The 22,267-nt window shown below is 36.1% G+C and overlaps 2 protein-coding genes and 1 long non-coding RNA gene across 4 annotated transcripts; 1 reads left to right on the forward strand and 2 right to left on the reverse strand.

Annotated features, from left to right (window-relative positions):
* Nucleotides 1-654: 654 nt before the first annotated feature.
* On the forward strand, nt 655-6,659 carry LOC132158167 (uncharacterized). 2 transcript variants are annotated; one of them, XR_009437671.1, is made up of 4 exons: nt 655-923; nt 5,804-5,915; nt 6,255-6,378; nt 6,497-6,659. It is a non-coding gene; the product is annotated as an uncharacterized LOC132158167 (long non-coding RNA). The 2 variants fall into 2 exon arrangements; XR_009437672.1 differs by having other exon boundaries at nt 6,216-6,378; nt 6,497-6,635.
* Nucleotides 5,066-6,863, reverse strand: hoxa13b (homeobox A13b). The gene is made up of 2 exons (XM_059567478.1): nt 6,207-6,863; nt 5,066-5,886 (listed from the first exon to the last, which is right to left on the reverse strand). The coding sequence occupies exons 1-2, from the start codon at nt 6,832-6,834 to the stop codon at nt 5,645-5,647; spliced, it is 870 nt and encodes a 289-aa protein (XP_059423461.1). The 5' UTR covers nt 6,835-6,863; the 3' UTR covers nt 5,066-5,644.
* A 5,504-nt stretch (nt 6,864-12,367) lies between these two features.
* On the reverse strand, nt 12,368-22,231 carry hibadhb (3-hydroxyisobutyrate dehydrogenase b). Its single transcript, XM_059567479.1, has 8 exons — nt 22,073-22,231; nt 21,321-21,481; nt 20,931-21,040; nt 20,531-20,652; nt 15,763-15,896; nt 15,595-15,671; nt 14,953-15,109; nt 12,368-13,047 (listed from the first exon to the last, which is right to left on the reverse strand). The coding sequence occupies exons 1-8, from the start codon at nt 22,140-22,142 to the stop codon at nt 12,889-12,891; spliced, it is 990 nt and encodes a 329-aa protein (XP_059423462.1). The 5' UTR covers nt 22,143-22,231; the 3' UTR covers nt 12,368-12,888.
* Nucleotides 22,232-22,267: the final 36 nt, after the last annotated feature.

The following is a 22,267-nucleotide window of genomic DNA, read 5'->3' on the forward strand; positions in this document are numbered from 1 at the left end:
TGTTTGAAAACGTTGTTTGCCTGTGTGTTAAAAAAAACAAAACCACAGTTTGAAGTGTGGTCACAGATATATTTTAAAGCGCAAAATAAAAATGAATTTTACAAAAGTCACTTAGGCTACAGCTAGGCCTATTACAATTGCGTTAATATACGATTTGGGTAGTTTTATGTGTTGTAATGTTAGTATGAGAACAAACTCATTTTAATTAATTACATAATATGAATATACTAGCCTACACTTCTTTCATGATTTTAAACAAGCCTCTCTTATTTGGAGCTCCATTTGCGTCAAACATGCACTATTCATTAAATTCTCATGCAAAACGATTTTTCGCTTGCCAAAAAATATTTTAATGTAGCTAAGTAGTTAGACAAAAAAGACCGTATTTGCCCGAGTTGTGCACTAGATTCATGATGTGAAGCGGCTTGAAAACACAGTTGAGGCCCATAAAGCTTTAACTTGCTGTGGCCCCCGCAGAATTACATTGGATTAAACCATGAACAATGGCCGAAATTCTCAACTGCTAACATTTATAAAGAAATAAAAAAAGAGAGACTATTTGAAAAAGAAGAATCTGACAGGAATATGCCGTAAAAACCGGCTGTCATGTTCAACAACGAAAACGCGCTTAGGAGACGCGTTTTGGGAGATTTCCTTTATCAATATCGTCAATATTAAGGCTTTTAATGAGTAATCTTGCGCTGGGAGCCGATGAAAACTAAAACCAGTCTAGGACAGACGTGGTTTTATGGTGCTCTTGGTATCTTCCTCCAGCCATTGTCAGCTCAGACAAGCCTTGGCCGTCGGAGAGTGATCATGAGACGCCACCTACTTGGAATTCGTGAACTTCAATGAGACCTGAAGTCACGGGTAACAAACAGTACTTTAGTAAAGAGAGACAACGGCCCTGTGCGTTGTATCGGGTGAGAATGATGCATCTTCCAGGTTTAAAATAGTAAGATCCAATGCACGTTTAGATAGAAGGTTATCATGCATGTTTCGATCAGTAGCTAACTATATTATTTATATTATAATAGAAGATGTTGTTCAGTGTAGCGATACTGCCACTGGTTCCACGTGACTATACAAAGTAACAGATTAAAACTTTGCATTTCCTTTTGGCATGTTTAAAAGTTTGAGAAAAAGACCTCAAGTTCGTGGAAGGGTGAGGGTCACTGGTTGTTTACAAATAGCCCAAACAGCGCCCCGGGTTTCCACCAGTAATTGTAATATTGCACGAAACTTTGGCATTTTCTGCAGGATTGTTTTCGACCCACTTGAATCAGGGAATCACGCAAATGACCGATAATTTTTCGCACTGGCTCAAGTTAGCACTTCTTTCTTGAGAAGCACAGTAATTGGTACAGTTCATGTCAATTTGTCATCACTTCATAGGCTACATAGGCTGTTACTAAGAACAAACGAAATTTGTTCTGTGTTAGACGCCTTTTTCAGTTTACTTTGAAAAGCTGTGGCTTTAGATTTTTTCTCCCCCAGACTTCTCATCTGAAATTGTACTAATACGTTCAGTTGAAGCAGTAAAGCTCGCGCACAATTACATTTGACATCCAGTTAATTCCACAACAATTTCAATTATATTTCTACAAATTTAGACTATTTAAATAGCAAAGGTCTTTGATTGGAATAACTGAATTATAGATGTTCTTCAGTGATGTCTAGAAACGTATTATTATTGTAAATAGAAATAACACTTCAATGCCATTTAGAAATAGGCTAAACGTGCCGTTTTATAACAAAATAATTGTAAATCATGATCATAGCAAAAAATAATGCATTCATAGATTATAGACCGCTTTTAATTTTCTTGAAAAAGCGGTTTAATAGAAGACATTTGCTTGTGATTAATAAAAAAACGACAGTGTCAGTTTGATGTAAAAATGTGATATTAGCCTACTGTCGAGTGACCTTATACGCTTTGGTGCATTTAATTAGCACAGATTGTCTTTTCCTTGCATTTTGCCGCAGTGCAGTTGAGGTCCCACTTTTAATTTTTCCTCCCCTATAGAATTGACACGATGCTGCCATTATAAAGGCTCTTTGAAAATGTAGGTTTGGACAAGGTAGGTATGTGTATTTGTAGTTTTTAACTCCGTAACCGCTTAGTAGGTGAGTTTGTGTGTAGGCTATACTATATATATATATATATATATATATATAGAGAGAGAGAGAGAGAGAGAGAGAGAGAGAGAGAGAGAGAGAGAGAGAGAGAGAGAGAGAGAGAGATAGATAGATAGATAGATAGATAGATAGATAGATAGATAGATAGATAGATAGATAGATAGATAGATAGATAGATAGATAGATAGATAGATGGATGGATGGATTGATAAACAATACTCCTCAAAAAATAACTTTGATACGAAAGGGTTTGTGCGTCCTGCACTTAAATGCCATAAAATAGACAGGCCGAAAAAGTAACTATTAAAACACTTTTATAGAACGCTTTCGTCTCATTCCGTTCATTTTTTTACTTAATATAGTATCTAAATATTAATTATAAAAGGCATGTTAATAAATGATAATGTTCTCTCAATAGTAGCATATCTATAAGAAAGGATATTATTAAACAGGTTGTTAGGTCATCTTTTTAAAGTAAAAACACAATGACATACTTTGCGTCTGTAAACAAAAACCGATAAGGTTTTAAACTTTTATACAAATTTTGTGTTCCTAAAGTGCTAATCAGTTTGATAAAAAATTAATATATAAAATAAGGCCTTATGTGAAATCAGATTATGTACGATAAATTCTTCAAAATGTAGCCTAAGCTTAATTTATAAATATTATAGTTATTTCTGCAGTAGGTCTGCAGAAAAGTAATTAGAGACGAGTAGGCCTATGTTAAAATGTTGTTTTTCGTATGAACAATAAAAGAAAACGACAGTTTTTTTTTTTTTTTTTTTTTTTGTCGTTGTTGTTTGTTATTACGGAAAAATAAGCAGTCAATGATACTATCATATTGCTGTTTCATATTTCCCCTAACTTGTGTTCGGGGATCATGCTACATTATAGGCTATATTTGTATAGCCTTGTAAAAGGAATATATCCTTCATATCTAAGAGCATATAAACATCACATATTTAATTTTACTTTAAGTACAATTTTATAACATGAAATATTGTTACAGGCTACACTGAAAATTACTAAAAAGTATCATATTTAATTCTACACAGACCGTCTACAACACTGAGAACCGATGGTTTACTAATATGTCATTTCCTTTAATGCCGTTGGGTGGCAGCACAGTCCAAATTAAAATGCTTGTTGAAACGCGAACAGTGTGAATCCCATCCATATGCTTCTCTCCACATTTTCCGTCTGCTCAGACATTTTTGGAGACTACAGCTCATAGGCTGCCTTCCTTCACATCCCACAGATATATCATTTATTTGTGACTACTCCGCAGTGAGAAACAAATTACGAATTACTGGTGCAAATTCTCTTTAAATGTAAACGTTTGTTATTTTATGCATTTGTAGTATAAAATAGATTCGAATCAATGGGAATTGTTAATGAAACAAACGATTAAAGTGTATGATCTTATTTCAAATACAATTGTATCATTTCTGTGTCAAGCACAAATAAGTTAATGAAAAATTACATCTTTCTGATTTTTAAAAAAAAACGTAGACTATACAGAGATTAACTGCTGTTATCGTTTTTTCAGATTAAAGATGTTGGTGGTGAAACTTTACACGTTGTGGTTTGATCATTTCGCAAATGCAAACATAAAAAGACAAGTAGCCTAATAATCTAGATTATTTAATATGATTGCATTTAATTTCTGGTGCTAGTGTTTATTGTATTCTTAAAACTTCTGATGTCTTAGTGGCAATAGCTAGGTTTGGATTTAATTTAAGCAATTGGTGTACCGAAAGTATGCATTTCTAAAATGCATTTGTTGGATTAACAATAATACATTTCTTAAATAATACGAATATAAATAATATATTATTTTGAAGCTGTCACTTTACCAGTTTTCCTTCGCGCGTTTTATTGTACATTCTACGTCTGTTTATTCGTTTTCTGTTTTTCTAAAGGTTTCTTTGTTTCTTTCTTTCTTTCCTTTTCTTTATTTCAGATGTCATTTTGTTAGGGTTGTCTCTTATGAGTAAATTGTTTTCAGCAAGACGTTTTGATGCAATTTATTTATATTTTAAATTATAGTGTCACTGTAAATGCTTGCTAGTTGAAATCTGAAAGAAGGAAAAGGTTTCAACATTATTTTGTAATTTTGTTTCGGAAAGCCATGGCACAACATGGCAATTAGGCCTACATGGCAAAACATAATTCAGTAGCCTACTCTAAAAGCTGCCTTCTTTAACTGTATTTAGGTCGTTGCTATACGCATGCTTTATAGGCTAAAGATCATTCACGGAGAAGAAAATAGGCTACTAATATCGGACTGCATACTTTTTCCTCTGCTATTCACTCACCTCTATCTCGAATTTTTGACTGTATGATTCAGATTCAAATAGGTTCATTTACATTGCAAAATAAATTGTAAAAAGCACACAAAACATCGACTCAAACACTGATTTTATAGCTATTTTACCACCGACTTTTATAATCCGACGTCATTGTTGTATCAGATGACTGGGAATACGCAAAACGGGTTATTATACAAACTTTTAACTTATTTGCTATTTAATAACGCAAACACACAAATCTAGAGTTCTCAGATTTCAGATGTTTTTCGCAAATACTTCTATGAGGAACAATGAACCATCTGCGGGAAGTCAAGGCAAATACATATTTCTGCCACTAGATGGCAGCACCGTTACGCTCACGGAAACGGGTTCTTGGAGAACATTTGTTCTTGGACAAAAAAAGAAATCACTTTTCACGTCTCATCAGTGATTTGGCTAAATACAACAACATCACATCCATTCGTATTAGTAGCTGATATCGTTCTATTTTACTCATTATTTTCTGGGAGTTGAATTCAATCGATACATTAAAAAGAAACTGATAATTTACAATAAACAATTTGGCAGAATGTTGACATTTGTAATAATTATAAAGATACAAATATGGCAGTACATCATTTAATATGGGGAGTTTTATTTGCATACTGTCTGGAGTAGGCCTAACACATTAATGTATTTCCATGGAAGCCACTTTTGCTATTTACAAATGCGCGGGTAAATAGAAAATAAAAGCTCAAAACAAAACTCTGTCACGACTTGGGGTAAATTTACTGTACAGTTAGCGTAGCATGCACATCTACAGTCTAAAAGGTACAGTTGTTTCTGATGTGTAAAAATAAAAAATACACCAATTTCCATGGTTTTGTTTGTTTATACTTCACTGATTTTATAAGATGAAAGTGTATTTTACATTCCTCCCACGTCTTTGCCATATAGCTTGCATTATAGACCAAAAAAATAAAAAATAAAAAAAACAAGTGGTGAATATGGGTTAATTGTTCTTGAGCAGTCTCTTCGCCTTTTATCAGTGTCTTGGCAATTTGTAGGCTACACAGGGAAGTAAAATATACATTTTCCCTCCAGCGCATCTCGACGTCGAACAGATGATGATGGAATGGATTTCAGAATAAATAATGTTGAAGGTCCTTCCATTTATACCCCTTTGGTATCTCAGTTTTTCATTCTTTCAGACCTTAACTGATGCCCTTGTACTTGTTGACCACTTTCTTCTCCTTCACCCGTCTGTTTTGAAACCAGATGGTCACTTGCCGCTCGGTCAGGTTTGTGTGAGCAGATATCCTTCTTCGTTTGTCCTTGGTAATGAATTTATTTGTGGCATATTCTCGTTCTAGTTCCTTCAGCTGAACCTTGGTGTAGGGAACCCGCTTCTTTCTCCCTCGACGCACTGAGGCTCCATCACCACCCGAGACGGTGTCTAGGGGGTCAGAAGGAAACCAAAATAAGGTTGGTTGCCCAAGCGTAATGGAAATAGATGTTCATGTCAGAAATGTTAAATAATAAATTGGAAAATAAAAACACAATGTGTCTTCAAAGCAATGCAACAAATAAAACATCTAAACGTCGAATGAAATAGGCTATTAACATAACGAAAACTGTACGACGGGGAAGTTCGTTTTTAAATAACACTTGCTATTCGTAGGCCTAAAGGTCAATTTTACGCACACTACATTTTTCGTTTAAATTCCTAGTGCGTTGGCTATTTCCCTCCCTAAGATAATAAAACATTTTTTTTACCTTGAATAGACGATTTCCATAAGCTGTTTGACTGCGTTTGGTCTTTAGGGCAGTACATCGGACTGCTCCATCCGTTCGTGATCGCCCAGGGCTGGTACGTTTCGACGGGCAGAAGAGACTCGTGTCTGGTTTCCGCAGGGGTGCTCAGCGCTGGGACGACTGGCACGTCGAGGTAACTCGCCACAGGCTGGTAAGGGCCAGATGAGTAACCTTGGTAGAAGGCAAATTCCTTAGCACGAGAAGGGAATTCCTCTCCAGAAACAGACGTGTCCATGTATTTTTCCCCATAGGAGCTGGGCTGCGTGCAGGACTTGGGCATCCTACACGGGTAATAGCTGCCGCCAAAATATCCATAGGGCAAAGAAGCACTGGGAGAGTTCTGTACGGCTGAACACGGACTGCATTGTTTGACAGGTTCCCCCATGCCCGATCCTGGCACCTCACTCGACGTGTAGGTTGTGCTCGGGGCCAAAGAAGACGGGTGCGCAATAAGGTTCCTGCACTGGTTAGCAGCGAAATTGCCTCCCACAAATCCTTCCATGTTTTTGCTCATATCCTCCAAGCCGTTGTCATAGAGAAACATCACCGGGTCAATCCAGCGGGAATGGAGGAGTAAAGACGCTGTCATAGCACGCCCTACATGGAGCCTAGCAGCTCTTTTAGAATTCCCCAAGACTGAAGGGCAAGCAGTGGATCAGTGGAGTAACAGATACCCACGCGTCCCGTGTGCGTCAGGATCCAACTATTATTGGACGAGTGGAGGCACGTGACATGCAAAGAGGCTGATAAACGTCTAAACTGGAGATAACGCCGATCTAGCAAGACAAGCGTACTGCACTGAACTGAAACAAAGTGGAGGGATTTGGTTAAAATAGATATAAAGATTCTGGCGATAAGCTTTATCTTGACGAGGAAGCCAAGTGCCATTCCATTGCGCAATGGGACTGGAATATATTACGCACCTTCATTTATAAGTATAGCCTTCAATTTAACAGTGAGATTATTGCACATTTGTAAATATCATTTTCTCACATACTATTTAAACAGTTAACAGTGATGAAAAACTGGACAGCTTAACTTTATTGTATTTATTTTTTTATCCGGTGGCGTTTCGAACTCACCTTCTAGGCTATTCCTATGCTGTTTTTTTTAAAGAAATGTATTTGCTTGTCTTCCAAGCCATTTGATGATGTGAAAATTAAATAAGGAAGCAAAAAAAAAAAGTCTAAAAGCGGCTATTTTCTTTCTTTATGTATTTTTGACTCTACAACATTTTGCACAGCCACAGTGAACCACCACACAATCGACAATTTCGAGCCCCATGAAATTGTCAAATAACAAATCACACTTTATGAAAATGACCACCAGTTTATTACTCTATACGGCTAGAGATCCAGCCCACAATTTGGCAAGACTCGTTTACATACGAGTTACACATGCACGGCTGGAGGCCAAGGTCAAGTTGAAAGTTGCAGTCTAGCCAGGGCCCTTGTTGTCATTGAAGGCTAGACCGTCTGGCAGGAAACAACCACACATCTCCGGGTGCATTGTAAACAGGAGCACAAAGGTATTAATACTGCTTGTGATGCCACGGATTCAGCATGAACGTGTTTTCATTGAAGCTTTGGGTATCTGATGTCTTGGCACAGTGGTCTGACACTGCTGGAATTATAGCAAGACGATAGAGTAAAGAGACTAATATTAAGACTTAGCCTATATTATTAGTATAAATAACAATAATAATAAATAAACGATAAACATTGAAATATGATTATTACCTATTAGGTGTCGATTATTAGTGTGATTATAAAACAGTGTAATATAGGATGCATTAACAAATAATCAAATTTATTTCAATCTTATTTTAAATCCGTTATTTTATATTATTTTTTTTTCTGAAATTGGCTAACAGGATGAGCGGCTATAGTTTCCTATACGAGGATATCGTCGGCTACTCTATGACATAAATTGTAAAAAAAAAATAGATATTTATTTTTTATTGTAGCCTATTATTATTATTATGTTGAAGTGAATTGCAGGCTAACAAACTCAAACACAAAAATGTGTTGCGGTTAAATGAATAAACCTACCTATTGGAATGATTCTTTAAAATAGTCAATAATAGTTTTGACCATCGGTTATCTGAGAAACACCGAGTTACATTAATGTTGAATAATATCAGCCAGTGAAGCTATTTAAGGTGATTTAAAACAATAGATTAATTCCTAATTTTGTTATTATTATTATGTGCACGCAGCATAGCTGTTTATGAGGAGCACAGAAAAATGATAAACTGATAAATTGGAGTGCTATTAAAGAATAAGACCTTTTTTGGTTGGCGGGCAGCCGTTTGTATTCGCTCATATCCAGCAGAGTACACAGGAAATCAGCTCGCTGGTGGCGTGCAAACACTGGCATGTGAGGCGCCAAGTCCCTATTTGATCTTTTTAAGGTTTCTTGAGCTATTAACGTTCAGCGTTGTTCGAACCCTCTCACAATAGCTGAGCTGTGTAAAAAAAAACAAAGTCAACATGTGTACAGACGGACGTGAGAATTGTTGCTGCACTAGATCCAGAAGATTCAATGCACTTCTGAATTTACCTTGAAGATAGATGAGGCGACCATTTTCATTCCTCAACATTAAAAATCTATTGTTTCCAAAAGATTTTACGTAAACCACGGCAGCCCTACTGTTTTTAGACTATATTAGGCTACTTTAGTCCTGGGAGCAGGCCAACTACGTACTATTTAATATGTATATCTATGCTATTTTACATGTAGCCTACAAATTCAAAGAGCATATTAATTAAAAATTAGATTTTTATATTTTACTGTTACGTTTGTGGTATTAAGATTTAGTATCATTTAAATCAATTTGAGGATAGCATAAAAATAAAATAAATAATTATTTAAATGTGTCTGTAATTTCAATGGACTGAAATAAGACTTGGTGTAACAGTGTCAACCACCAACAAAGATACAGCGAGGCATGGATCTAATATCTCCCCAAAAACAGAGCAAACGAACTGTGTGAAATGCTTTTTTAATTTCAGGTTCAGATTCTGAAAGCGGTAGCTTTTACTTATCTTGTTGTTACACTCACGAAAACCAATGAACACAAAGTTGTAGGGGCTTGAGTAAATGTATTAAAAGCAAATAGCCCATTTGAGAGGCACGAAGCCTTAAGATCTTATTTTGTACGTTTCGTTATAAAATAGCACATCATTAGATCTCACTTAATGTCACCTGCGCTACATTTCAGACACATACTAACACTGCGGATGTCGCCTACTAATTATTAATGGGTTGATAGAAATGTTTGCAAATGTAGATAAAATTGTCATTTGAAATTATGGCCAGAATTAGCCTACTTTCAATTTAAATCATTCGTATGACGCTGTTTGACACAGTTTTACATGACCAGATAAAGCGTAGACAACTTTTTAAATGTGTGCTACTGAAATTGGTCAGAAATAACTATAATAAAACCTGCACGGCATTGGTCTTGTGGAATGATTGTGGCGACACCGATCTAAAACACTAGGTTACATAGGCTATTAATCAAGTAAATATAATAGACTATTAATTCCATTAATTATTAAAAATCTATATAATGCACGAAAAATTGAATTAATGCAGTAATCGAATAGGCTTTTGGGAACAATGTATACATCGCCTTCACCCTGTGCTACAAACAATTCAGATGAAATCATATTGAAATATGGTATAATATAATTCGCAGATAAAGAGTTGAAAATGAATTTGGATTACTGTGTTTCCTGCAGGTTAGTGTTGCATTGGAATAAAACTGTATTAAAATAAATGCAAATGTTTCATAAATGTCTCAACTTCGATGCTTTAAAAGCAGAAACTCGATGTCAGGGAATCATTGTACTCTCAGTGCTGATAAAATATTTCCAACCACCTTTATTATGTTACAATAATGAATGAAATGTTAAGCCCAACCATTAAAAAAAGAGAAAATATTTTTTTACAATCTATTTCTTTCCCTGTTTTAGGCTACAAAAGAGCGCATTATCTTAGTTAATGTTTTAATGAAGTGGAATAAATAGTTTTATTGGCACATCATGATTCAAAGTCCAAACATTCGTCATAGGAATAATTATCTTTCTCTGAAAGCCAAAGAGTTTGACTGAAATATATTTTTGTGTTACATGCGTGTTATATGTATAGGCCTAGATATTGTAGCGAAAAGACTAAATAGACAATTTCTAATTTAACTCGTTTAATGTCAGGCTATTACAAGAGACGAATAAATTCCAATTAACGTAAACATTAATTGTCCTAAATAAAACAAGTTTGTAGGTAAAGATCGATTCACTGCATGGGATCCATTTTTTAATTTTATTTTATTATTCTTTTTTTACGATAAACTGGAATTCTATATCGTGGTTCTGTTTTCTGAGTCATCAAACCTATCTGTTCTGGAAATCCAGATAGTGAGGTCTCTGTTGGCATGCTGTAGCTTATTTTAAGTAGTTAAATCTAACAACCACATTACACCAAACTCAAAATCAAGTAGTAGAACACATATCCTCTTTCGACCACACCTTCTGCACGTGTCAAGGTCCATACAATTAAATAAAACACTTGAAACTATAGCCTACTGTACGTATTTGTCGCATTTGTCAGAGAACTCGTCGTTCACGGAGCATGACGCAGCAAGAGTTTTACCTTGAATAGAGTGTCTTGTCTATTTTGATCATGTCAGAAATAAAATTAATATATATATATATATAAAACAAGTGTTACCAAAGTGTTTGTCTGAAACGACTTGCTGTAGAAAAATCGTGTCAAATTACAATATAATTACAATTACACATACAGAATGCGCACACTTGTGAATATTAACTCAGAGATCTCACATCTGAGCTGTACCATATATAAGAGTTCCCATCAGTCGGATAGTTTTAGAAACGTTTTATTCAATCAATACACCTTTAACAGCTAGGCAAAAAATAGGTTAATAAACAAAAAAAAGTGAAAGGGAAAAAAAGAAGAAGAAGAAATTGCCATTTAATGTTGTTATTCACCACGTGGCCTTTTAGTCAGTTGATGATGATTGTCCATATACTCTGAATCTGAAGCGACTAAAAGAAAGAAAAAAAAAATTAAATAAAAAGAAACAAAACTACGAATAAAAAATATAATTAAGATTTTTTTTTTCGGTCTAAAAATCTTTACCTCTGAGAAATGATTATTATTATTATTTATTAAAAAAAAAATCAGTGACCAGAGGGACCAGAAAGCGTCATGGTTGAAACCGGAATGGGATTCCGGGTTTTGGGCTGCTTGAAGTCTAACTACCCCATGGTCCTGTTTGTAAGACCTGCCAACTAGATAACAACACAGCACTTAGGCCTCCATGCTTAATGGACTTTTTATGGGTTTGTCCTGTGATCATGTGACCTCTAGCATTATGGCCTCTCTGTGGCTCTTTGGTGGGTAGATCAGAAACATACCACTGACTGCTTTTTCCTTCGTTTTGGAAAACCAGGACAGCAAAAGTGAGTTTGACAAGAAGAGGCGAAACACAATGAGAGATGATGGAGCATCAATACACATTTCTGAGGGGAGAAATAGGGGAAAAGTTAAGCGTCATGAAGAAAAACCTAAATGTGTTCCTCACAATGTATCTTGATTGTATCATTATTAGCTTAACGAAAATGTGATGGAAGCCAACCAGGCCACACAAACAGATGAAATTACATATTTAATGATTGCTTGAATATTATTTTTACTAGGCCCCTATTTTTTCTATGAGAGAAAAAAAAAAGAATTGCAGAATTATTTGTGGGTGAATTATCCCATCCAGTCTAACACTGAGAACATGAAACTTAATACAATTTCCTTGATGTGTAAAAGATTTGTAGTGTTGATGAGTCATCTTTATTGTGCATGTGACGTGCTGCTGAATTCAAGGTGAGGCTTCATAAAGATTCACTGCTTGACCTGAAGAGAGGGAGGAGACCAGGTACAACTATGTGCTTTGTTACATCATTTTAACTGGGCAACCGCATTCATCAGGATTACCTATGCAATTGTAAACCTTGCTTAGTACCCTTACAATACAACTTCAGTTTCCAGGTTTGTGAAGAACTGAAAAATAGGTGTTATAAACATGCATCATCATGCCAGTCTTAACATCAAAACTACAGGTATTTCCTGCTTTAATTTCCAGGTGTTTAAATGTACATGAATACAACATGTAGATCAAACACCATTAACAATTTCCAAGACTAGCCCAAAGCAAGATATATTAAAGACATACAAACTAAAATTGGACATATGCAATGAAAAGGAGTGTACGGCTGATCGGAGTCTTGCGAGTTTGCGGTCTTTACATTTTTGTTAGCCTACAGAACAGCAACTAAGGCAAGAACAAAAATTTAATTCACAGCATCTCATCAAGTGATTGGTGGATTATTAATTGTACATGAGTGGGCCCACAAACGTAAGGAACTCACAGCCTCAAACATTACACACACACATCTTTCCCACTACCATCCAATCTAGATACGTGTTCACTCATTCATTTATGGCTCCCAAGCACACGCATGCCAATGAAATCACATAGTTGGGTCAAAGTTTTGCATGTCAGCTCATGTGAAAGGCAGGCAGTGCTGGGTAAGGCTGTGGAAGGGACAGAGAGGGTTGCTGTCTACTGGCCCTCCTCTTCTCGAAGGAACTGGAAGACGGATGAGAAGTCCTTGCTGGCATAGCCGCGTGCGCACATCATGCGGTAAATCTGATGGGCCAGAGAGCCCAATGGCACTGGTGTCTTTGTGTTAGTTGCTGTATACTGAGCAAGTCCCAGATCCTGAGGATAAATGATAGAAAATGTCCATAAGATATAAGCATTTGAAAAATTAACTATTAGATGTGTTCTTGCATTTAAAAATAAGGTTATCTGCAACAGAATACAGGGTCTCAAGGCAATTTAAAGAAGACAATAACTAAATGAACATGCAGCCCCCCCCCACCTCACAAAATTTAACAACAGTGGGAAATGTGACAACAGCATTAACATTTATTAATGTATCAGTGGCAGCTGTATATATAATAAGTGTTTATTTAGCAGTGGAAATACACCGAAAAAAACCCCCCAAACCAAATTAAACACTGGGCAGAAGACTGAATACGGAGCATGGTTTTCCATCTTTTCATTTCCCCCCATGCGTTTTGGCAATTATTATTATAAATCTTTTGTACCACTGCATAAATTAAATAGCCAAAATGTGTTTTTTACCGTTTGGTCTTGCTTTTTAAAGAAAATAAATCCGTTACCAAACAACAATTAACATTATTATTATTTTTTTTTACATTTTTAAACTTTCTAGCAGACATTATACTGACAAACCACAATTTAACTTAAAATTAATCTGAATCATTGCTAATAAGACATTTACATTTAGAGACATACTGACAGTTTGTGTTTGTCGCCCATAGCATTGTCCCATGCCTTGTAAAAATACATAAAAATCATACCGAGCAACTGACAAGTAACACCATTTCAGTACAGATTTCGGTCATGCTTTGGACTTTGAACCCTGACTAACAAACTCATCATCGCTGTCTGAAAACATGCAATTTATGTGTGTATTACAAAATATAACATTCTGCAGTTTATTTACCAATTGTTTAAGACCATTACACAATTTAAAGCATCATACAGTAACCAGCAACAACCATCCCCTCCTCTTCTCGTTGAAGGCCTGTGATATGCTCTAAGTGCTTAATGATTTTTCCATCTTTCTCAGACAGTTTTAAATCTTTCCACACTGCCGACAAGTTTGCTGCTTTATATAGTGCAAGCCTCTCACTCTGCACTGGTTGCTCTTTGAGTGCAACACATCATTGTTTGGTACAATTTATTCAGTATTTTCACTTATTCCGAAATTAAATTATAAATAAATGTTGGTTGCTGAACATCCCTATTTAGCAGCAAATCAGCACAATAGAATAAAAGATAATTCAGCTTTGCAATCACAGGAATAAATGACATTTTAAAATATTTTCACATTTCACATACCATTTTAACTGTATTTGTAGCTAAACAATAACGTAGGAAACTAGGGCTGCACGATTAGGATAAAAATCATAATTGTTGATTATTCCCTTGAAATTGTAATTGTGATTATCAATTATGATTACCACAATTTACACTGAATGATGTTTATAACATTGTTTGATGCAACTGCATACTGTATTTTTTATATGAAAATAAACAAGCTGAAAACACTAGCTGAAAAACTGTGCTTTTCTATTATATTAAGCCTTAAATGTCCTATACATCGGATTGGTTTCTTCTTTAAATTTTTTTTTTTTTTTTTTATTACGTTAAATTATGACTGGTATTATAATGTTATACAAAAACTAAAATTTAAATAAATGGGAAAAACCTTAAGGTAAAATATAGAAAGATAAAAACGAATCTTAAGCATGCAGAATAACATAAGTGGATTTTGAACGATTAATTGCCACTTTGAACGAGAACGTAATTTGGCATCCATAATCGTAATTGCGATTAGAAATTCGATTAATTGTGCAGCCCTATACGAAACTTCTCAAAAACACTTTATTCCAAACATTTGAACACCAATACAAAAAGTGGAAAAATAGACTAGACTTCACTAATCAGCTATATATATATATATATATATATATATATATATATATATATATATATATATATAATATATATATATAAAAAAACCATGCAAACCTTGGCCATGAGTGTAGTTCCAAAGCCACCCTGGTAGTTGTTTGCCGAGGGCACTCCCTCCATAACTCCCGGGACAGGGTTGTATGTGTCACTTGACCAGCAGCGGCCAGAGCTCATGTTCAAGATCTTCGCAAGAAGCTTTGGGTCAAGCCCTAATCTGTGAATGCACGAATCAATACAAAGCCATTCCGGTTAAAAAGTAGAAATTAATACAATCTTTAGAAAAAGTAAATGCACTAAGACAGCTGTTTAATTTAATCATCTGTATTATAGTTTTTGCTGAAAATGTACACATCCACGATGTGAGTGTTTCTCTTCATCAGAACAGATTTGGAAAAAAAATTACTCATAATTTGGCCAGAAGTGAGAGTTTTAGGTTAAAATGCAAACACACTGCTTTTCACTTCACAAGACTGAATTAGTGTAGATTATTGTGATGCTTTTATCAACTATTTTGGGTTCTGACGGCACCCATTCACTGCCGAGGATTCACTAGTGATCAAGTGATTCTACAATTCAAATCTGTTATGAAGAAGAAATAAACTCATCTATATCTTGGATGGCCTGAGAGGGTGTACATTTTCATCCAATATTCATTTTTGGGTGCACTATTCCTTCAAGTAATTCAACTGCGAACTGCACCTGATTCCCAAGTTCATGGTCTCTGCTGTTCCAATCATCCCAATGGCCAGCAGCATATTGTTGCAGATTTTAGCTGCCTACAAACAAGGAAGAGAGAGATTATGACCAGAAATAAATCAGCACCTTTCTAAGAACGGCACTATATTCTTAAAGACATCCTGTTTGTACCTGTCCAGTGCCAACTTGGCCACAGTACACCACATTAGCACCCATACAGGTCAGAAGTTCCTTGGCTGCATTGAATTCTTCCTCTGGCCCACCAACCATAAAGGTGAGCTTACCTGAAGTGGCAGCACCAACACCTGAGAAATATAGAAAATGATGCAGATCATATTGTACATTACACACACACACACTCAATGTACAGTTCCCCCCAAAATGTTCATTTTGTAATTGATCCACACTTATGTTGTTTCCAGAGGTGGAAAGAGTACAAAAATATTCTACTCAGGTAAAAGTACCATTACATTAATGAAATTTTACTTAAGTACAGGTAAAAGTACCAGTCTAAAAATCTACTCAAGTAAAAGTAAAAAGTAGCTCATTTAAACTTTACTCAGAGTAAAAATTACTTAGTTACATTTTAACAGTGAGAGGGAGTCAAAATGGGACAGGCCAAGAGTGTCAAACTCAGTTCCTGGAGGGCCACAGTCCTGCACAGTTTAGATATAACCCTAATTAAACACACCTGATCCAGCTAATCTAATCATTTAGGTTTATTTGAAAACTACATGATATGTGTGCTGGAGCAGGGTTAGAACTAAACTCTGCAGGGCTATGGCCCTCCAGGAACTGAGTATAGGTATATTAATCTCAAACTAGTTGTTTTTAATTAAAGGAATCAGTTATTTAGAATAATAAAACATTTGGGCTGTTACCAGGCAAATCAGTATCAACAAACTCATCTTTTAATGCAGAGGAAATGCAGAAGATTCATTGGAAGTGGCATTTAGATGTATTACACTGTTTAGTGCAGGACAAGAATGCATTTAACCTGCAGTTACAAATGCATGAATAATGTTTTGATATACAAGACATAAAATGTTGAATACTCATTTGAAATGATAAGAAATTAATTATTTAAAAAAAAATCAAAAGATACTTTAAATGTGAAATTAAAATGGCCAGTATGTGTCAGCAAGTCACTGTTAATAAGTGAGTCATTGCGATTGAACCGAATCATTTAAACGGTTGATTCATTCAGGAACGAAACACTGTCACGTTGCTCAGAGACGCAAAACTGTGCTTTGGTGGCTGTGTTTGGAATTATTTTCTGTTGTAGAAATAGAGCTAAAAAAGGCAATATGGTGTCTAAAACGCAAGTCTCTTAATTAACTTGTTTACTGAACTGTTATATATATGTATGTATATATTCATGATGATTTTTGGAGGAAACGATGGCATTCTTTGTGTGATTTTGATTTAATATATGAAATTATATAAATATGTGAATTTTCTGCCCCTATATCTTCAATTTTGTGATCATTCTAAATGCATTTTAGGAGACTGAATCACACAGTGAAAGAACGCACTATAAATGCGCGCGCACATCATTAAAACAAAAATAGCACACTCCTCACCAGTCTTTTTAGCTAATTTGTGCAAAACCTCTTGCTAAAATGTCAAAGCTTCATTTTAACCACCAATGCAACGATGCAATTATTTAGCTTACCTCTACATTCTTGCGCAGGGTTGATGTCTTGTCGAGATTTTATAAGCTGCTAGTTTGGTCTTCCTAGGCAAGTACAGCTTACACTGCATAATAGAGCATACATATGGCCAGGGGTTCACTTCATTTCCTTCGAGTTCAACTTCAGAATATGACGGGGTTTCGTTTTCAGCGGTGTCTGCACCACTAACGCCTGTTTTGTCCATCTGCATCTTTCTTGTGATTTTAGCGCCAGTTTGCCCTCCTGCCCATTATTTACTGACGAAGTTTCCAGGGAGCGATTTTTTATTTTTTTACTCAGTAATTAATGTGTTTTAAAATGTAGCGAAGTACAATACTTCAAACAAAATATACTTAAGTAAAAGTAAAATTACAGATTTAAAAAATTACTTTAAAAAGTATTAGTACACAAAAAAGCTACTCAATTACAGTAACGCGAGTAAATGTAATTCGTTACTTTCCACCTCTGGTTGTTTCAAACGTGCATGAGTGACTCACTGACTATAAAAGGAGCATCTCAGTCTTTGCAAGCAAAGCTGGGTCATGGCTCATCACGTTGTGCCAAATTTCAAGAGAAAAGTGTCAAATCAAAAATCTGAATTTAGGTCTTTCACCAACTACCACACATAATATTGTGTTATAAGGTTAATATAAGCTTCAGATAATCCAGAGAAACCACAGTACATGTAGGGCAAGGCAGGAGACCTCAGTTGAATGTGCTTGACATTTGAGCCCTCCGATGGCATTGCATAAGAAACCGTCATGATGCGGTGTTAAATATAGCCACACGGGCTCAGGAGTACTTCAGAAAACTGCTGTCACTTAACAGTCTGCTGCTGCATCAAGAAATGCAACTTGAAACTCTGTTACTCTAGGAGAAATCTATACATCAAGTCTATGCAGCGATGCTGCTGGGTTCTCTGGGCCAGAGCTCATATAGTCAAAAAGACAGTGAAAAGGTGTGCTGTACTTCGATGAGTCCACATTTCAACTTGTTTCTGGGAAAAATGGTTTCGAGTTCTCAGTCCCAAAGACCAAAATGAAACATCCAGACTTTCAGTGACAGATGCGAAAGCAAACACCTGTCATGGTATGCGAGTGCATCGGTGCAAATGGCATGGGTCACTGGCACATGTGCGAAGGTGCCATTGACATGGAGACATATATGCCTCTGTCCCAACTTTTTGGGAGATTTTTTTATTTTATTATATTTTTACAAAACGTCCCAACTTCTCTGGATTTGGGGTTGTACAAGTTCCACAGAAGACCACTGTAACAATAACAATGGAAGTGACGTTTCGATCAAATGTGTGACTGAAGACAAGTGACTGATGCTCTAATGTGATTGTTTCCACATCATCATACCAGTAACCTCTTTAAGCTTAAAAGATTGAGAGGACGTGTCTTCAAAATGTAACACCATCGAAGTGCCATAATTACTCTCAGAGAGGAAAGTCCTATAAATACACAAGCACTCCACCATCTGCTGTGAACACAGACACGCATGACGTCAGGGACAGTTTGTTGTGGCTCACGTTTGATTAAGCCTCCTTCACAGGCGCTAACACGGAGCTGAGAATAATGTCTGGAGGGTCTAAGTAAAGAGAATGAGCAGGTCTGTGGATTTCTTATGACTGCTTCACAAACCAAGAGCGGGTCCAGCGGTATGTTAGCCAAACCCCACTGACGCATACGAATTGGGAGAGGCAACAATTTAAGCAAAGCAAACTAGAAGCACATTGTTTTTATGTGCCAAAAAGACCAGAGGAAACAACTTCCTGATTAAAAAGGAGGATCGCCATAAAGCACAAACTAGCTGTTGACTGAGTTAAACCTTTCTTGTCGACAACGCAGGTCGTTTTCACACCTCAGGCTAATTTATAAGAAGCACACAAATTGGAGAAAAGTATGTGCATAGTACATTACACTAGACTTTTATAATTAAATTTTGACCCAAATGGATTGCTATTTAATATAGATAGATAGATAGAGAGAGAGAAAAAGAGAGAGAGAGAGAGAGAGAGAGAGAGAGAGAGAGAGAGAGAGAGTGTTGACTATTTAACAATTTGGGTCCTTGGAACCACTGGAAGAAAATATTGGTTGATTAAGATTAATGTCTACGCATCCAAATCATAAAGTATAACAAAGCTTTTCAAAACCAGTTTAGGTCCAAGCTTTACCCAGTTGAAAGTCTGCAGTTTTGATACTAACAATATTAATTCAAAGCAGAAAAAATAAATAAAATACTACTTGTGCATGTACGATCAGTCAAATCAATGACAATGAACCGTGGAAGCAACAATGTAGAAAAACAAAAGGAACATAAGTACAGCAAAACTTCTGCCTATATTAGTGAAGATTCTCTTCTCAGTTTACATGTCTTGGTAATTATATAGGAAAAAACCTTAGTAGGTACATTCAATTATTCTTACCGATGCGCTCTTATATTGGATACTGAAGAATGTACCTCTGCACAGATTCAGACGTCCCTATTTGCATACGATTCAATTCGAGTTTATTGTATAAATCGTGTGAGTAGGGCACTTCAAACACTAGATGCACATTCCAAAAAAAATTGGTGTGGGAATCACAGCTCTGCTGGTTGACAAACTTACCTTATAAATTTGTTTGCTCAAAGTCTACACCTCAGCTATATCTGCCACAGTATTATCCTTTACAGAATAGGTTTCTAAATGAAGGGTCACGTGAGACTATGGCATTAAAGTCACTGATTTTCAGCACTTGTCTCCATTTCCACCATAAGTTGAGGTCACAGGATCAATTCCCAGATGCTGGCTTTTGATTTAGTCCATAACTCAAAAGGTCCACACCAATGGCTGGATTAAGAAAATGGACAAGATGAGGCAGGTGATAAAACGCTTTCCTATCAACAAACTTGCAAATCACCCATTTCAGACTGAAACAGAGGACAGAGAGAATAAAACTTTGGGTAACTAGTGTATCTTGAAATTTGACTTAGCGAATTGTGATTGCGAAAACCACAATTCTTGAATTGGAGCCATAGATTCTTTAAGACATTTGTACCCATTCCCAGACAGTGATTGATTGCGTAACTGACTATGGGTGTGTGATTTATGAAACCTTTAAAAACATGCACTAACAAACGTTGTCTGCACTTACATATTCAGTTTGTGGGCAGTCAGGTTTCAGGTCACGAGGATAGCATAACATAGTATGCAATTTACCGCATCTATGTCTAGCATTCATACAGTGTTGGGTAGGAAGTGGCAGTTTTTGTAATCTCACCTCCAGACACTGGAGCATCCATGAAAACTGCTCCCATTTTCTCTGCGGCAACTGCCATTTCTTTGGAGACAGCTGGATCAATAGTGCTGGAATCAATGAGTAGGGATCCCTTCTTCACTTTCCTGTTGTAAAGTGAAGCTATCAGTAAACAAGATCTGTCCAGTACTGTACATGCCTCATTTTTTTTAAAATACTGACTTTAATTTCTCACCACAGTTAATTCAGCTAAAATTTCATTTAATCTGGATATCGTTATCTAAATTTAAAGTATGGATGAATATGTTTGATTTGACTTGGATTTTTTTTTTAACCCTCTCAAATTATGTTTGCTTAGTAAACTGAATTTCAAATGTTGTTTTCAGCTAAATCTATATAGCCTTTTTAGTTAAGACTTCCTTACTTCAGGATGCCATTTGGGCCTGTATACACATCTATAACATTGGGGCTGGAGGGAAGCATTGTGATGATTCGATCTGCTTTGTCTGCCACATCCGCAGGGCTGTCCAGGATCTGAGAACGGGGAAAAAAAAGTAGGTAGGTCTAATTCAAGCAATGTGGCAAAAAAAAAAAAAAAGTCATGTACCGTCAGACTGAAATAATATAATAGGACAATATTAAATCACACAAAGATTTTTGCAAAAGTGTGGAAAAATACAACTTATTGAAACAAATGGGTTCTCTATACCGTCAGAATGAAAACAATTATGAACTCAATCGTACAAAGCATGCACATCACAGGGTTTAACAAGTCAGATGTGACCAAGATAAGTTTTATGTCCGTTATCCTAACCTGAGCTCCAAGTTCCTGTAGCTCTTTGCAGGACTCTGGAAATACATCTGAGGCTATCACTGGATATCCATGTTTTATGAGGTTCTTTGCCATTGGGTTTCCCATGTTCCCCAGGCCAACGAAGCCCACCTGGGTTTTAGAGGCCATGGACCTGATGGAGACTAAAAAGAGACATGAATTATATAATCAGTGTCATATTTAGAATTTCACATCAGCATTTAACATATGACTGTTACAGATTAAATATGACGTGCAGAGTCTAAGAATAGATCTTAAGTCTGTGCATGCTGACCAAGAGGCAGATATGTGCAAATACACTGGATATTAGATTAAAAATGTCATTTTTGTTATCAAACAAAAAAAAAACTAAATGATTCCGTGAAAAAGCATCACAGAAAGTTGATAAAATTTCAATCTCGTTAGATGAACTTGACGTATCATGATACTATATATTAAATCTCACTCATAGATATATCAGAAGAGAAGACTTTGCAATTACTACAATTTAACAACCGTCCACCATTTAGTTAAACAGCGGCTGAGTCTGTTCACAATAAGTATAAGTTAACTTAATTGTCTTCTCGTGTTTCAGTGGCTTAATTTACACACAATGACTTTAGCCTAATAGCTATTACCGAGAGTTGCCAGTGCATTGCATTATATCAGATGTTTGCCGCGCGGACAAAACTGCATAGAAGTGCACAATAGTAGACAAAAACATCATTTTCAGGATAAAGGTGCAAACACATTACCCTGCACGGCGTTGACATGGTTATGACACTTCCCTACAAGACAGCGCGAGCCCCTTAACAGAGCGGCCATGCTGCTTCGCTCTTGACCTTCGACTTACAATGACGCCATTGGATAATCGATGACAGACACGTGTGCCTCCATACGTTTCATGGATCTTGGAACTCTTCGTCCAATGACATTCAAGGGAAGGCGGG

This window comes from Carassius carassius, chromosome 15 (assembly GCF_963082965.1).
Source record: "Carassius carassius chromosome 15, fCarCar2.1, whole genome shotgun sequence".
Taxonomy (NCBI): Eukaryota; Metazoa; Chordata; class Actinopteri; order Cypriniformes; family Cyprinidae; genus Carassius; species Carassius carassius.

Bases quoted from the DNA above. Each gene is read 5' to 3' on its own strand.
- hoxa13b (XM_059567478.1), bottom strand. From the start codon at position 6,834: ATGACAGCGTCTTTACTCCTCCATTCCCGCTGGATTGACCCGGTGATG. The intron at 5,887-6,206 runs GTAAAAAAAATG...CTGACCCCCTAG, and splicing joins ATGGAAATCGTCTATTCAAG to ACACCGTCTCGGGTGGTGAT.
- hibadhb (XM_059567479.1), bottom strand. From the start codon at position 22,142: ATGGCCGCTCTGTTAAGGGGCTCGCGCTGTCTTGTAGGGAAGTGTCAT. The intron at 21,041-21,320 runs GTTAGGATAACG...CCCCGTTCTCAG, and splicing joins TACAGGAACTTGGAGCTCAG to ATCCTGGACAGCCCTGCGGA. The intron at 13,048-14,952 runs GTTTGCATGGTT...ATTTATCCTCAG, and splicing joins GAACTACACTCATGGCCAAG to GATCTGGGACTTGCTCAGTA.